This window comes from Rhinolophus sinicus, chromosome 14, assembly GCF_057876585.1.
Source record: "Rhinolophus sinicus isolate RSI-liver-muscle chromosome 14, RSI-T2T, whole genome shotgun sequence".
Taxonomy (NCBI): domain Eukaryota; kingdom Metazoa; phylum Chordata; class Mammalia; order Chiroptera; family Rhinolophidae; genus Rhinolophus; species Rhinolophus sinicus.
In genome coordinates, this window is record NC_142514.1 from 188,480,079 (window position 1) to 188,496,261 (window position 16,183).

Sequence of the window (16,183 nt, forward strand, 5' to 3'; positions counted from 1 at the left end):
AAGTAGCAGGGTCCCTGGTCCCAGACTGGCCACCCCCTTGACAGGTGAACCCCCACCTCTGTAGCCAAAATGATGGGGGTGTCGAGGGCCTGGCAGATCCTCTGGTGGGAGGCCACCTATTAGTGCAGCAGGCCTCCTGCGGCAGGGGTCTGAGGGCAGGGGTCTGCAGGGCAGGGGTCTGAGGGCAGGGGTCTGAGGGCAGGGGTCTGCAGGGCAGGGGTCTGAGGGCAGGGGTCTGCAGGGCAGGGGTCTGCAGGGCAGGGGTCTGAGGGCAGGGGTCTGCAGGGCAGGGGTCTGAGGGCAGGGGTCTGCAGGGCAGGGGTCTGCAGGGCAGGGGTCTGAGGGCAGGGGTCTGCAGGGCAGGGGTCTGAGGGCAGGGGTCTGCAGGGCAGGGGTCTGCAGGGCAGGGGTCTGAGGGCAGGGGTCTGCAGGGCAGGGGTCTGAGGGCAGGGGTCTGCAGGGCAGGGGTCTGCAGGGCAGGGGTCCGAGGGCAGGGGTCTGCAGGGCAGGGGTCTGAGGGCAGGGGTCTGCAGGGCAGGGGTCTGAGGGCAGGGGGAGGCGTCTGCAGATGGCAGGCGAGCCCAGGGAGGCAGGGTGGTTGGACTGCTGAATGCACACTGATTGAGGGTAAGCAGGTGCCTTCACGAGGCTGCCAAGTGCACTGGTCTCGAGCAGGGCTCCTACTTGCCCTCAAGCACAGACCATCGAGGGCGCCACTGCCCTCACTGAGGCCAGGCCCTGCAGCCTCGGGGAGAAGCCCGCTCCGCTCCGGGGGCTGCTGGCTGAGTGCTCCTGTGTCCTGAGGAAGAGCCTTGCAGGAGGAAGGTGGGCTTAATCAGGAGAAATTCAGGGAGGTATAAACATTTCTTTATTTGAAAAATATGAAGAGAAACTACACCCTTTCGAACGTGACTCCAAACAGAAAACGTGCACTCGCGACAAATGGAGGGAAATCACTCAAAATTGCAGCTTACAGTTCGGTCTGAACCCACCCGCGCTCAGTGCAGAACGTTACTGACGTTCTATGACTGAGGCTGGGACAGCTAACCATGAAGTGGCTGTCACCAATCCTGGGTCAGAACCCCCAACCCCAGAGCTGACCAGCACCGCTGCATTCTTTTTGGCAGCCAGAGGGCACTCTCTGTCTAGGACTCGGCTTGCTCGGAGTGAGGCCACCCCCCCCCCTGCCCACAGCACTGGGTCCCACCCATGTGTATGTGGCAAGTATGGAACACCCACCTGGGCTACAGAATGCTGCCCCACGGTGAGAACTCTGGCAGGAGAGAACAGGGTGGGACCAATGGCCCCCTGCTGGTGCGGGACAAATCTCTGAGGTTTGTGACAATGGCCTGACTGCTGGGTTCCCACTCTGGCCTTTGGGGTCAGGGTGGCCAAAACACAGAGACAGAGCAGATGTCCCGGTAATTTCCCAGAGACCACTCAGGGCAGTGACCGCGCCTATGGCTGCTCCCAGCAAGATTCATAAACCATCTCTTCCCTTTCTGCAATGGAAGCGGGAACGTGGGGCTCCCTGGAGTGAGCACATGTCCAGGGCTGCTGGCATCACCCCGTTAGCTGATGAAGGCAGCGATGGCCACCACCTGCAGGACGGCTTCCAGGCTGTGCAGCGTCAGGCGTGTGGCACTGAGGACGGAGTCGGCCCACAGCACGAGGGTCTGCCAGAGCAGGAAGTAGACACACAGCAAGGCACCGGCCACCGTGAGGACCAGGCTGGCGGCCAGTGGTACCTCAGCCTCTGTCAGGTTGCCCTTGGTGCCTGCAGAGAACAAACATGGTGAGTGCCAGGCTGGGGACGACTGTTCCAGACCCACAACGCCGGTGCGCCTGGGAGGGCAAGAGGCTGCAGATCACCAGCACGCTCCACTCCCAGCACAAGGCCACCACACAGGACTCAGTGTCAGGAAGCGGAACATGGAATGTGCTCCTTGGTGAGGAAAACCAGTCTCGGGGTTGGCTGTGGTGGGACAGGGAGGTCTGGCTTCCTGAAACCTGTCCCAAGTGCATTCTGACACTTTTCCCTAATTCCAAATGGACTGAGGGTATTTTGTTTAAAATTTCGAAAAATATTTTACTCTGGGCAAAGGCCAGCCTGAATAATTTAATGCATACTTATAAAAAACAAAACTGCGTGTTTTAGAAACAAATGGGTCCATCATGGAAAATGCTGGTCCCCAGCTGCAGCCAGCTGACTGCACGTGCCCAGGGCACTGACAGCCCGCCAGGGGGGCACATGGAGAGGGCAGGCAGGCAGATGCCCACCTCTGGTGCCGTTGGCCACCCGACCATGCACTCGAGCCCTGGCAGACACTGAGGCCCAGCATGCACGCAGCAGGATGGCCGAGCTGGCCCGTCTCCCCTGATGACGACCATGGGCAGAGCTCGGCTTCCCTGTGGGCCTCGGTCTCCTCGCTGCTATCTGTGCGTGTGTGGGCGGGACGTGCAGAGGCCCTAGAACTGCCGGCAGAAGCAGGACGGACAGTGTGGTCACAGTGCTGGTGTGCACGTGCCTGTGGCACGGAGCCTGAAGCCCCGGCCCCTTGCAGTGAACTCTGGGGAGGGGCAGAGGGCCAAGGTGACGCCGTGCGTGTGTGTCTGCGCTGCTGGAGCTCCTGCACCAAACCATATAGGCGCCACTTTCCTGCTGGGGACAGGACAGAATTTTCTAGACTCTTCTCCAGACCGCTGGCCAACGGAAGGGGCAGCAGGGGTGAGGGAGGAGGTCCGGCTCCGACTGAAGTGCTGTGACCCAGTGGCTTGTGCAGGACGTGCTTGCCAACCGGAAGCGCCTGTCCCAGGACGCTGCCGTCTCTTAGACAAAGCTTCTCAATAAACTAATTAATATTTAACAACACTGTAAGGTGAGCCTGAAAGCAACTGGTGAAGCAGTTAAACCCCGAGCGTCTCTAAGAGCCATACTCTAAAATGACGCCTGTTTTCAAGATTCACAAAGCTAATTCTGTCCTAAGTGACTTCCAATTCTCACGACCATCAACTCACCCAAGTACAAGCGAGTTGCTTCCAGAATCCCCAGCAGGAACAGCAGAGTCAGGTCGAGGACCAGGTGACTTGGAGGATAACTGAAAACCTGACCTGCAGACAGTGGGCAGAAGACCAGAGCTCAGGTTACGTGGCAGGACAGCTCTACCAGGCCTTTCCGCCCCCGACTTACTTTTGTACGACTTACTTTTGTACGTGACCATCAGGAGCGTAGCTAGGAAGTAAAGGGCGCCATAAGCAGCACTGAGATAGAGCATCATTTGCAGGGGGACCGAGGACAGCTGGCAGGTGGTTAAGGACTCGCCCAGCAGCCCTGGGGGGCGGGCGGCAAGAGAGGGTGCTGCCCCACCTAGAGGAGGCGTGCAAACACCCAGGCACAGCTCAGGTACCCGCCGGTGGCCATGGTGCGCGGACACCATCCATGCTCCTCCTAGTGTCACAGGAGCAGCGGTCCAGGTGGGCTGGAGGGCGGGGCTGGAACCTCCCCCAAAGGGACACCTTGGCCTAGAGCAAGTGGACTGGGCACGACCTTGGAGACTGCAGCACTCTGGGCTAATTGGGTGGTGTCACCCCGACCATGGCCCCGGTGACAAGAGAAGAAAAGATTTGTTTTCTTTCAATAAAATATACTTCTCATTTGGAAGGCAGTTAAATATCCGCCACCCACTTTCCGGAGCTCTGTACCACCTCACATTTGTTCATGCTACAAGGAGTCCTGAAGCACAAAGCGAGGGCATCATTTCCCTGCCCCTGCTGGGCCACCACAGGAGGTGCAAACCAGCTGCAGCTCCACTCCCAGGCCAGTGCATCAACTCTCGAAACCTGTTAGTGAACACCCTTCGGCTTAAAAGTGGAATTGCCACTTAGAATTTATAGAAAAGGGGGCTGGGGGTAAAGGGGTAAAAAGCAGGAGCCGAGAGATGACTTCAGGGGGGGAACCGCGGAGGACACAGCAGCAGGATACGGCCGTGGAGGAAACGCTCCCTGGAAGAGAAAGTGTCAGTGAGGCTGGAGCACCGTAGGCCTTGGGAGTGAGACATACGACCCCAGCCTCACTCCCCTCTGCTTGCACTATGGAAAGAAGCCCGCATGCATTTGGGCCTGCAGCTAGCTACCTTTCCATAACCTCTGTGCCCGCCCTGCCAAGGAGGACCAGACAATCTGCTTCTCAGAACCTGAGCCTGGAGACAGCATGTACCTGGGAGCTCGGGAGCAGAAGCAAAGCTCGGCTCCACCTGAGGCCAGACCAGCCAGGTGGGGCACATTCCCGCTCCTCAGCCGTGCCGGCTGGAAGGAAGATGCCGTGGAAGGCAACCCAAGGCTTTGCCCATCCTCTGTGGTTTCCGCATTATTTGTCACACGTGTATGAGATGAAAACCCTTCCTCATTCAGGTTACAAGTTTTTCCATCACTGATAACAGACATTTTGCTTTCCTCTGGAACTGTATTCACTGCCCAATACCCCTCCAAAAATAAGAATTTCCTGGGCTCAGTCTCTTTAAATCGTGCCTTTCTGGGATGTTCTCCCATCCCCACAGCAGCTACACACGTTTCTTTAGGCTGAGATGATCTTGGAGTGAGCGGAGCGTCTCTGCACGAGAAACAGTCCTCAGAATCGGACTCATCTGTGGTCAAACTTCCTGTCTGAAGAGGCTCAAGCTATTTGCACATCGAGGCATGCTGACACACCAATAAAGATTTAGAACTTGGCAAACATCCCGGTAGGAGATTCCAGCTGCACCACGGTGAGAAGGCGGGCTGTTCTTGTTCCGTTCCACTTCCTCTCTAGTCCAGAGGGGGCTGGAGAGAAGCGCCTGGCCCTGGTGTTTTTGTGGAGACGTCAGATCCCTGAGCAGATCTGGGGCCCTCTGTGGACCCTCACTTGGGTGGGGGCCGTGAATCGGGCAGCATAGGACACTAGTGACAGAGATTCAAAGCTGGGCTTGGAGAGCTGGCACAGGCTGGGGTGGGGGGGAGGGGCGGTAACGGGGCTCGGAGCACTGTCTATTCGCCTCCCGTTACAGGCAGGGTGCACTGACACCCAATCTGTTCTTTTCCAGGCCCAGGGTGCTGAGATCCCTGTCATTATTTGGGTGGGTTTCAGGTTAATTGGGGTTTTCCTCTCTGTTGATCCTTCTCTTCAAGGTCAGCTTCAGACACACTTCAAATCTATTTGCCAGTTGCCCATGTTATAGATTGAAATTGTGGGGCTCAGGAAAAAAATACTGTATAAAACCCTTAAGCAACGAAAGATTTAAATAATTAACATTAAGGGTAGCTACAATCGGCTATGCTGTTGTAACGATTTCAGACTGACAGGAGCTCATCTTCACTAAATGTAGCTGGGGCTTTTAGGAGTTCGCATTTTTTTGTCCGTGATTTCATGTAATGGCAACATGGCTGTGAGCGGGTGTGTCAGAAGTGACCTGTGGGAGTAGAACAATGCTTTGCGGAAGTGATACACAAGTGTGCCAAGAGATCCTGTTTGGCCACAAACTTCGTTTTTCACCAAATGAAAATCCACAACCCTAATTACTGGTGGCCCCGCAACCCCGTATCCAGAGCTCTGAGTCAGGCAGGCAGTGGAGACTGCTTCACTCGGGATGGCCTGCTTACTGCTTCGGTTTATTCCTTCCTCGCATGACAGCTGCGCGTTGGAAACCGGACGTTTTTATCTGACCGGGTGAATGCTGAAACAAACACAGTCCCCAGGCTAGAGTAACCCAGCCCACTTTTTATTACACACGTGGTGAACATAAACGCTGTTAGCTGACTGAGTGGTCAGTACTTTACAGGAGACAGAGAAGGGTACGCAGCATGGTGACCCGAGCAGGGCACATCCCAAGACAAGGGGGGCCCACTGGCTCCTGAGCTGGGCGTGTTTCACGGTGTGCGTTAAAAACTCATAATTTGTCCCACACACCAACGTTTCAGAGAAGTGTACAACTGAAATATATCGTGCCTGTGACCAGCTTTCAAACCAGGGGTTTGCCACGGCGACAGGGTGCCCCTCTCGTCCTCCCCGGACCCTGCGACAACCTGCTTCGCACTTGCCGCTGGCCTTGCTGCCCCTGCAGGAATTCTCAGCAGAGCCACACAGTAAAACAGCACCACCACCCCCACCCCGCCCCGTGCTCTGCTCCCAGGGCCCAGCGCCAGGGTGGAGCCGCAGGAGCGCCGTGCTCCCCCGGAGGTCGCACACAGGGCTGGCCCGAGACCACAGACTTGCACCCCAGTGTTCCCTGCAGCACCAGTCACCTCCAAAGTGGAAACAGCAACAGGTGGGGGGAGCACCAAAGCGCGGCCCGTGCACGCAACCGAACACTGTTCAGCCGTGAGGAGGGACGCAGTTGCGGGCACGGGGACAGCCCTGCGCAAAACGAGGGCGGCGCAAGGCCCAGGCGCCAGAGCGGCCGGACCCCGGAGGGCGGTGGGGCTCCCAAAGAGCCGCAACGACCAACGGCCAGGCTGCTCAGCTGTCCAGTTCCACCGAGAACCAAACCACACCGACCCCTTCCCCGGGACGGCCTCCGCGCCCGCCCGGGACCCCTCCCCGAGCTCCTTCCAGGATCCCCCAGACCCTCGGGGAACCGCGCCGCGCACCTTACCTCTCCGCGCAGCCGCCATCTTGCTCCGGCTCCGCCCGCCCAGTCCGCCGAGATCCCGGCAGCCTCTCGGCCCCGCGCCGCTCGCGTCCCTTCGGCCATTTTCGCCTCTGATCTCGAAGGGGCCCGACAGCGCCGCTTTTCGAGACTTGACTCGGAGCTGCGGCCGAGGCCCGATTAGCCGGTCCGGCAGCGCTCGGGCACTTTCGGACAAGAGGGAAAGGAGTCGCGGCTCGGGAGGACGGGGGCTCGGGAAGGTTCGGCTCCGTTCGGCTACGCTCGGACGGACTCGGCTCCCGCTCGCGGTGGGCCGGGCGGAGCCTTTGACGTGAGACTCTCCTGGCCAGGCCGCGCTGCGTCGGAGGCCGGCGAGCGTCGGTCCCACGGTGGGCGACCCTGTGGGCCGGGGCCGACGGCCGGCGCGGCCTCCTAGGCGCTGAGGAGGGCTCGCTCAGAGCCTCTCGGAAACCCTCGTGCGGCCTCGGACCAATTCGGACCGCCTCGGCTCCGCACTTCGGGCCGTTTCGGCCCTCCTCGGTTCCGGACTCCTGGCCGTCGGCTCTGCTCGACTGGGCCGCTTCGTGCGGGTTCGGCCTCTGCTCGGGCGGCCTCGGCTGCGCTCGGCCGTCGGCCTCAACTCGGCTGGGCGCGCGGCTTCGGGTGGTCTCGGCTGGGCTCGGCTGGGCTCGGCTAGGCTCGGCCAGGCTCGGGCGGCCTTCCTCGGGCGACGCGCTTCGGGCTCCATCCCGACCTTCGGGCGGCCCCGGCCGGCGCCTTCGGACGGGCTCGGTGGAGTCCGGATGGAGGACTCGGACTCGGCCGCCAAGCAGCTGGGCCTGGCCGAGGCGGCAGCCGTGGCGGCCGCGGCCGCTGTAGCGGCGGCGGCCGCGGCCGCGGCGGGAGGCGAGGCGGAGGAACGGGTGCTCAGCAGGGACGAGGACTCGGAGGAGGACGGGGACGCCGAGTCGGAGCGCGAGACACGGCGGGTGACGGCCGTGGCGGTGATGGCCGCCGAGCCCAGGCACATGGACATGGGCACCGAGGCCCTTCCTGGCCCCGACGAGGCTGCCGCGGCCGCCGCCTTCGCAGGCAAGTGCCGCCCGCCCGCGCGCACCTGCCCCGCACGCACCCCGCACAACCCGCCCACACCTGCCTCACACGTCTGCCACGCACCTGCCCTGCAAGACCAGGCCACAACTGCCCGACGCACCTGTTTCCATACGGGCACGTGCCCGCCCACCCTCCCTGAGCACCTGCCTTACACCTACCTGCCTTGTGTGCCCGGTCGTTCCTGCACACCTGCCCTGCTCGCGGAAACCTTTTTCCTTGTGCCAGTCCACCCCTCGTGTTCAGCACTCTGTGCTCTTTCTGGAAGCTTCTCGGCATCTGCTGCTTGCCCTGCCTGTCTGCTCCATCTGTCCTGGGTGCTTGTGACAGGCAGGGGTAGAGGTCACACATGGGTCCTGTCCTAGCGGAACCTGAGGCCTGGGGGTGGGCACCTCTGGACACCCTGAATTCTAAGGGCCAATTCAGGTGTGACGTGAGGGCTGGACAGCAAGACTGTGGTCACCCAGCTTGGGAGGGCTGGCAGCTTCCTGAGGCAGTGACCGCCAGAGGTCAGCTGCCTGCCTGTCCCTCTTCTCCTTTATGGATCGTCCCAGGGGAAGGCTGGCACAGGCTGCTGGCCCATGTTTCATTCCTTGCCACACAGAACATTCCCATTCTCAAGTTTTGTGGCCTACGGAGCCCCTGGCAAGTGGTTCAAAGCGCCCCTTAGAGGTAATCCCAGACGGTGGCCCAAAGGAGGTAGAGACTTTCCTGAGGGTGTACCCCTTCCCAACTGGAAGTTCCCCAGGGACCCTGGAGGACTTGGTACTGAGTGTCCCAACCCTTGGAGAGCGTCTTGAGCTCTGCAGGTTTCAGAATCGAACAGCAGCTTTCCGGTCACGGTGTGTGGTCCCTGTGTGTGTGCACGAGAGGGTAAATCTCATTCGGTGTCCATTCAGCCCATAGGTGGGGCTGGCAGGGGCCAGCACCCGTGGTCTGTGTCTGGTCTGTTGGGGGTCCTCGGAAAAGGGAAGGAAGAAGGCTTGTGGCTCTTAGGTGCAGTTTTCATCACTAAGCTGGTTTTAACATTGGGATTTTGAACTGAAGTTTTTCTTCAGGTGTTTGTCCTTTTTGCACATTTTTTTCTGAATGTGGACATGTGATGTCACCCATCACAACATCAGGGAGCTATATTGATGTTTTCCTGCAGAATTTTACGTAGTTGTGTTTTGCATGTGTTAAATCGGTAAAACTTTTTGTCATGAATTACTGAGGTTCAGTAGTTTCCAGGTGTAAGTAACTCAATAGGACACGTTGCCTGCTGTGGCCTCCTCCTTGGGCAGAGGGCAGCTTGCCTGGTCTTTAGACTGAGGTGTGTCCAGACAGGGGTCCCTTCTGCATGTGCTCACTGGGAGCACAGCATGTGGTCTGGTTGTGGCGACAGATGCAGGATAGGTGTGTCCAGTGTAGTTGATGAGTGTGGGTTAATGGAATGTGCAGAAGTCTTTCCACGAGTATTGTCAGAGCACCTCCCACGTGCCAGAGACTGCCTTGGGCATTCTAGAATGCTGTGTGACCTGAGGGGGCCACTGCCTGGTCACGGAGGAGCATGGGTGAAAGGCTCTGTAGAGGTGCTGTCATGGCTGAACAGTGTGGGCACCGTGAGCGGGCAATGAGCCGGTGAGGGAGGGTTTGGGGGTGACAGGTGGGAGGGGGGATGTAGGGCAAGTGGGGTGCAGCACACCTGTGGACACGGCAGGGGGCCAGGGACACAGGCAGGTCACCTGATGGTGTACAGAGTAGGTGAAGGGGGGGGCAGGGCCACAGGGAGGGGAAGACCTGCGGGATCCCCTCCGGGAGGGGTATCCTCCCTGAAGGGGGGCGAAAGTGGGAGGGAGCTCCTGTAGGTGGCGCTGCTGTGTGATCCGTGAGCCTTTGCCGCCTGCGGTTTCCTCCTAAAAGCGGCCAGAAGCCAGGGAGTTGGGCAGAGCCTGGGGCGGCCCAACGGGCGCGGGGCATGCTGTCTGCGCGGCTTTTCACTGCCGGGAACGGCTGTCCTGGGAGGCAGATGCCGCTTCTCTCCTGGAAGAACCTGATCATGAGACTGGTCTGGAAGTACTGGTTCAGCTTTTGCGTGAAAGTGTTGGAAATGCAGACACCTTCGTGGGGAGCCCCGTGGTCGGCCGCGTGGGAGGCCTCTGGCTCTGACTGCACACTGAGTCAGGCTCCTGTGTTGCAGAGGTGACCACTGTGACGGTGGCCAATGTGGGCGCCTCGGCGGACAACGTCTTTACCACATCGGTGGCAAATGCTGCCTCGCTTTCGGGACACGTTCTGGTAAGCCGCCCAAAAGCACCCCAGGGCCTGCTTTAGCTGCGACCCCATAAGGGTGGCCCATCTCCCCAGAGCTGGGTGCCCAGCGCCAGGGAGGGCACAGCTGCCATGCTGCTTTCAGGGCCTTGCCGCTGGCTGGGGGAGTGAGAGCTGAAGTGGACCCAGCCCATGAAGTGTGGGTGGGCAGAGGTCCCCTTCCCAGCTGTGTGGTCAGGGACAGTGCTCCTGCCTCCTTGCCCGATGGCCACACAGTGGCCCAGGGGTGGGAGCTGCCAGCGTCTGCCCATGTCCAGCCTCTCCTGGTCATGCAGTTCCAGACACTTGACGGGTCCATGCCTTTGCGCCCCGCAATCTGCACTCGTCACCTATACAGTCCCCTGCCTGCCACACGCCTCCTCACACGCTGTGCACAGCTGGTCACGTTCCCAGCAGCGTTTGTGCCCAGAGCCAGAGCCTTCTGTGACTGTTGCATCACCTGGTTTATCTTTTATATTTGAGGCCTTCCGTGATTTGGAGGGACAGCCTGTTTGCAAGTGGCAGATGCCAGGGGATGGGCTGTCTCCAGCAAGGGGTCTTTTCCTGGAGCCTTTGCCAGAATTGTTCCTTACGGTTTCTTTTCAGCCTAGAGGGCACACCTGGGAGGTGCCCGCTGGCAAAGTTATTGTCCTCGGGATGGCAGCAAACAGAAAATTCTCCCTGTAATCACAGTGGGGGCGGGGAGTGGACACAGACTCAGTGCAGGTTTAAGAAACGCGGTTTATTTCTTGTGTCAGGATGCACTCAGACCGCTGCGACGCTTTTGTGCTTCCAGCTGGTCACTCCTTTGTGGCAGCAGGTTCCGTCCCGTCTGTCTCCGCAGAGGGGAGTCCCAGAAACTACTGGGGTCGTGTGGGAAACTGACAACAGGGGAGGGGTCTCAAGTGTCTGTGTGCTCGCCTGCCTCGTAAGGAAAACACTTTGATTCTCAAACGAGCAGAAAACAGTCGTTTTCCAGTTGCGAGCCGCACGTCCTCAGTGGTTGGGCACGTGCAGTGTAGACACGCTGACAGGCACTGCCCCAGTGTGTGCGCATGCGTGCATGTGCTATCAGGGCCCCTCGGCTCCATGATAAACTCCCACCCGCACCTGCAGGTGCGAGGAGGTCTCACTCTGGCCTGGCTGGTTTTATCCTCAACCCGAGAGCATTTGACCATCCCAGAATGCTGGCTTTGGGCAGGTGGCTTGGAGGCCTCTGGCCCATCCAGAGCTGTCTGAGCAAGGCCCTGATGGCTATCTGAGGCGGGTGCCTGGTGGGCAGCGGGCTGGGCCTCAGCTCCAGCGGGGACAGGAATGGGGAGGGCGAGGGGGCTGGCCCAGAGGAAATTGGCGGGTCACGGTGGCGTCCAGCTGACGAGAGGTGTGCATGCCATGTGGTTTGGGAGGCCCTGGTGTCTGGTGGCTGTGGGTGAAGGGCCTTGGAAGGGACCTGGCGTGATAAGGGGGTCGTGCTCCAGGCCTGGCAGTGACTGTAGACTTGGCCTTGGAAACCCTCCCTTGAGACCCATGGTCTTACAGGAGACGCGTGCGTGGACGTTGGGCGCCTCCTGTTTCCAGCAGGTTTTTGTGGAACACGTTTGTTCTGTAACTTTCACAACCAATGTGGAGCATTTGCTCAGGTCAGCCAGACCTAGCATTGTCCCTTCTTGTCCTTGGCTGTGTGTTTAAGTGACATCTTTGCAAGAGACCCACGAGGCATGGCAGGCATTCGCTTGTTGGTTATAGTTAGCAAGAACCTCGCTGTGGGACCATGTCTCACTGTGAGGTGACATGCCCCGTGGCTGTCGCTGAGACAGCTCATGGCCTGTTCCCGCCTACAGTCTGGTAGGACCGCCCTGCAGATCGGGGACAGCCTGAACACGGAGAAGGCCACGCTGATTGTGGTGCACACGGATGGCAGCATCGTGGAGACCACCGGGCTGAAGGCGCCCGCTGCTCCCCTCACCCCAGGTACCGCCCTCCCGACAGTGCACCCCTCAGCTGTGCGGGCTGCTCTGTGCAGTGGCTTAGTTACGCTTGTGGGAATTTGGGGACGTCAGGTGTGACTGAGTGTCCATGGGAAAGTGGGCTTTTCCAGGCTGAACGAGTTGCCCCGAGGGGAAGGGCAGCACCTCCCGTTGGATGGTCCTGAACAGCTGGAGAAGCTGCTGCCAGAGCCAGGCTGAGTTCTCTGGACTTTTCTGGTTCATCTGGGTGCGTTCGGAGTCTCTCACTGTCACCATGCTTTCTCCGCCAAGGTCCTCAGTCTCCTCCAACTCCTCTAGCTCCCGGCCAGGAGAAGGGCGGCAGCAAGTACAACTGGGACGCGTCCGTGTACGACAGCGAGCTGCCCGTGCGCTGTCGCAACATCAGCGGCACCCTGTACAAGAGCCGGCTGGGCTCTGGTGAGCGGCCGGCGGCCACTGCTGCCTCTGCAGCTCGACAGCCATGCGGGGGATGTGCGAGCGGGAGGGAGAGGTGGGGCAACACCCACGGCCTAGTTCCTGCATCAGCGTGGTGACCTTAGACAGCCGTCACCAGCTCAGGGGAATGTGGTTGAGTCTGCGGTGACCATGGACGTGGCTGAGAGAAGGGAAGTGGGCAGTTGGCTTCATAACCTGTGGGTGCCAGTGGTGAGGGTGGTGAGGTCACGCAGGCCTGGATGGAGCGTCCGAGGAGGGGCGGGGAAGGACGGTGCCGGGGCAGCAGCCAGAGCTGGCCGCAGGTGCCGTGGTGCACGCCAATAGCCGTCCTTGCCGTTCCAGGTGGCCGTGGGCGCTGCATCAAGCAGGGGGAGAACTGGTACAGCCCCACGGAGTTCGAGGCCATGGCGGGGAGAGCCAGCAGCAAAGACTGGAAAAGGAGCATCCGCTATGCGGGGCGGCCGCTGCAGTGCCTCATCCAGGTGCCCGCTCCCTTCCTGTCACGGCAGGAGGTGCCCAGCCCCAGGCCCCAGGCGAGCTCACACTAGGTGTCAGTCCCACTCCCTAATGGCCAGTCACTTACCCTCTGTCTGCTTCCCGATGTTTCCAACGGGGTGACGGTGATTTGCTGTCAGGAGTGGGTGACCAGGCAGTGGGTCCCGTGTGACTGCAGGCGACTTCCAGACAGCTGACTTCCTTGCCCGTCAGCTTACCCTCCAGGGCGCAGGTTTCTCAGTGCTGTTTCAGCTTTGCTTCCGGGGAGTTGGTAAAGATATGATGCGTGGAAGGAAGGAGGTGGGAGCGAGCATGGAGAGAAGGTTCTGGAAATCGTGGTTCTGTCTTTAGGAATGGTGGCTCAGCAGTAAAACTGACTGAGCTCTCGCAGCGCTGACAGCTCACACGCGGGCCCCTCTGACATGTCCCCATTCACTTGCAGGATGGGATCTTGAACCCTCACGCGGCTTCCTGCACCTGTGCTGCCTGCTGTGATGACATGACCTTGGTGAGTGCCCAACATGACCTTGGTGCGTGCCCGCCATGACCTTGGTGCGTGCCCGCCATGACCTTGGTGCGTGCCCGCCATGACCTTGGTGCGTGCCCGCCATGACCTTGGTGCGTGCCCGACATGACCTTGGTGCGTGCTGGAGGGTGCAGCAGCCCCCCCCCCCACCTTGGATAGAGGCACGTCCTTACCTCTAGGTTCATTGGTCCCATGTCCCTGGCACCCCTTCGGATCACCCAGGGCTTGTTAATAGTCTCTCGCTCAGCTTCTGCATTTCTGGTAGCTGGTACCGCGATGGGGGCACGTGGGCGGGCGGCCCCTGAGTCGTGTTCAGGACACTGCATTTCCTTATGTCACGGGAAGCTCCTGTAATGTCACCATCTGAACCCAGAACCAAGCCCTTCCTGTGGTTCCAGCATGTTTACGTGCAATTTCACACTCTGTGTTTTGACATCCGTTCCTGAAATGCTGCCTGTGCTCACTGGTCAGACAGTGTTGAGTCCTCAGCAGTGTCTCCTTGTCCCAGACTCTTTACTGTTGCAGAAAGAATGATTATTCCCGTGGGTTTTTACACAGATTCACGAGTGGGACACTCACATGGAATGTATGAATATGCCAGCTTTGTTTCAGCCTCCTCGGTGTTGACTGTTATATTGAAATGTTAAAGTGAAAAGCTGCTTTACGACACCTCCTTATTTTATTTTCATTGCTCATCCGGTTCGTTATAAGAAGCTCTGAAAGAAAATTTAATTGGAGAGACACGCCAGGTTCTTGAGTGGAAGGCTGAGTATTCTAAACTGTCTAGTTCATGGATGACTAAATATGATTCTAGTGGAGTAACCGGGGGGTACTTTTGTGAAACTATAATGATTAAGTTCGTTTGCAAAAACTAATCGGCAAGATTGGCAGAGATCTTGCTGGAGTGAAGGGGGCCCTGGCTGCAGTCCGCAGGTGTCAGTCTCACAGAACACCAAAGGACCTGTGCACGGAATGCTGCTGACGGGAGTCGGGGGCCCAGGTACTCGGAGCGAGGTGCTGTGTCCGCAGGCTGGAGACTGAGCACGGTAACGACACTGCTTCTCCCCACACTGACCTACAGCTTGAAAGTCCCAGCAGGATTCTTCGTGGAGACAAACAAGCTGACTCTGGACTTTATGTGGAAAGGCAAAGGAATGGGGCAGCCAAACCAGTTTTTTGAAGGAAGACTGAAACTAGAGGAATCACAGCATGTGACCTTATACTTGCTATTTCCTTACCGCAGTCACACCACGTGCGGCTGGCGGGGGAGAGAACCTCAGATCGGGGCAGCCGGAGGCCACAGGGGACTCACCGTGTTCTTTTCAGCACATGGCGGGGGGACAGTTTATTGACACAGAATGAACCTCAGCAAGATCTCACACTTCCACAGGCAAATTCAGAATGGATCACGTCTCCGTATGTGAAAAATGCAACTGAACTTTTTAGAAGAAAATCTGGGAAAATCTTTGAGGCCTAGGGTCTCTTAGATGTGACTCCAAAAGCAGGATTCGTAAGACAAAAACTTGGTAAATTGGACTTCGTCACATGGAAGGACCTCGGCTCCCACCTCAGGAGTGGGGCTGCAAAGAGCTCCATGGGCCTGCTCCCCGAGAATGGCACAGCTGGTGAGTTACAAACACCTGCTGGGTCTCTGGAAGGCCCGCAGGGCACTTGACAAAGTCAGACAGGCCAGGCCAGGCCCTGCCCCTCCCTGCCCTGCCCCAGGGAAGGGAGCTCCACTCCAGACGGATGTGGGCAGAGCACGGGACCTTGTCCCCAGCTCCCAGGCAGGGTCCCAGGCATCGCGTGGGGGGCTCCCCTCCTCACTCCGCCTCTTCTCAGAGGCCAGCTCTGCCCCCACCGTCCTCACCCCAGCGTGGAGGACCCTGCATGCGGTCACTCTGCTAGATGGGTCCGCTGTCCCCGCCCCCAGCTTCACAGCTCTCAGAGCAGTGCAGGTTTTGGAGGTGCTGAGAGGGGCCCCCGTGCTGTGACTGCTCAAAGTCGCTATATAGATCGGCAGGAGGCCTGGAGAGAGGAGTTGCTGTAATACTTTTCCTAAAATGTCCGGTTTTCAACAAGAACAAAACATGCAAAGAAACAGGGAAGTGTGAACCATACAAACCACACAGTGGAAAACAGGCCAGGGGAGGCGCCGCCTGGGAGGGCCCGGTGGCCACAGCAGAGGCGGCTTCCGCGGACCCTCTTCGCGTCCAGAGAGCAGCAGAAAGCCACCGCTGGAGGACTGGCGGGGAGGTCTGGTTAGCTCGGGCTGACCCGCGCTGGAACAGCAGGGTCACTTTCTCACAGCCCTGGAGGCCACTGTCCCGCCACACGGCCTCAGCTTTCATCACCTCCTGCTCCAGACACACCACCAGGGTCAGGCCTGGGGACGCAGTCTAGTCCATAGCGGAAGGCGTGACGAGTGTTGTTTCATCAGACGGGAATTTCAACAGAGACGTGGATGTTACGCAGGAGCCACTTAAAAATTCTGGAAGTAGAGGCGGGACGCCTGGCGGAGCTCACGGAGACACTGCTCGAGTGCCAGGAGCCTGCGACAGGCTGTGGTGTCATGCACCAAGCTGGGGACATGCCGTGGCGCGGTCGTCCTTGAGGGTTTGCAGCCATCAGGCCTGGGGCCTTGTCCACGGGGGCTCGTCTGTTACGTTCATCGCTTCCTCTGTTGTCACTGGTCCACGGGGGCTTCTTGCTTAGTCACT

The 16,183-nt window shown here is 59.1% G+C and overlaps 2 protein-coding genes across 8 annotated transcripts in view; one reads left to right on the top strand and one right to left on the bottom strand.

Moving 5' to 3' along the window:
* Positions 1–850: 850 nt before the first annotated feature.
* Positions 851–6,767, bottom strand: TMEM80 (transmembrane protein 80). 3 transcript variants are annotated; one of them, XM_019714726.3, is made up of 5 exons: positions 6,627–6,767; positions 3,983–4,002; positions 3,206–3,299; positions 3,019–3,111; positions 851–1,777 (listed from the first exon to the last, which is right to left on the bottom strand). In XM_019714726.3, the coding sequence occupies exons 1-5, from the start codon at positions 6,643–6,645 to the stop codon at positions 1,572–1,574; spliced, it is 432 nt and encodes a 143-aa protein (XP_019570285.2). In that variant the 5' UTR covers positions 6,646–6,767; the 3' UTR covers positions 851–1,571. The 3 variants fall into 3 exon arrangements, with proteins under 3 accessions (XP_019570285.2, XP_074193097.1, XP_074193095.1); XM_074336996.2 differs by lacking the exon at positions 6,627–6,767 and adding an exon at positions 4,217–6,598 and having other exon boundaries at positions 3,206–4,002; XM_074336994.2 differs by lacking the exon at positions 6,627–6,767 and having other exon boundaries at positions 3,206–6,598.
* A 516-nt stretch (positions 6,768–7,283) lies between these two features.
* The window catches only part of DEAF1 (DEAF1 transcription factor), a 29,026-nt gene continuing 20,126 nt past the window's right edge, over positions 7,284–16,183 (top strand). For 3 of the 5 annotated variants that reach the window (XM_074336990.2, XM_074336988.2, XM_074336989.2), the window contains exons 1-6: positions 7,284–7,712; positions 9,910–10,007; positions 11,861–11,990; positions 12,278–12,424; positions 12,785–12,924; positions 13,380–13,445. In XM_074336990.2, coding sequence (XP_074193091.1) covers positions 7,424–7,712; positions 9,910–10,007; positions 11,861–11,990; positions 12,278–12,424; positions 12,785–12,924; positions 13,380–13,445 — 870 coding nt within the window. In that variant the 5' untranslated portion in view covers positions 7,284–7,423. The remainder of the gene's footprint in view (positions 7,713–9,909; positions 10,008–11,860; positions 11,991–12,277; positions 12,425–12,784; positions 12,925–13,379; positions 13,446–16,183) is intronic. The other 2 variants (XM_074336987.2, XM_074336992.2) reach the window with 2 other exon arrangements.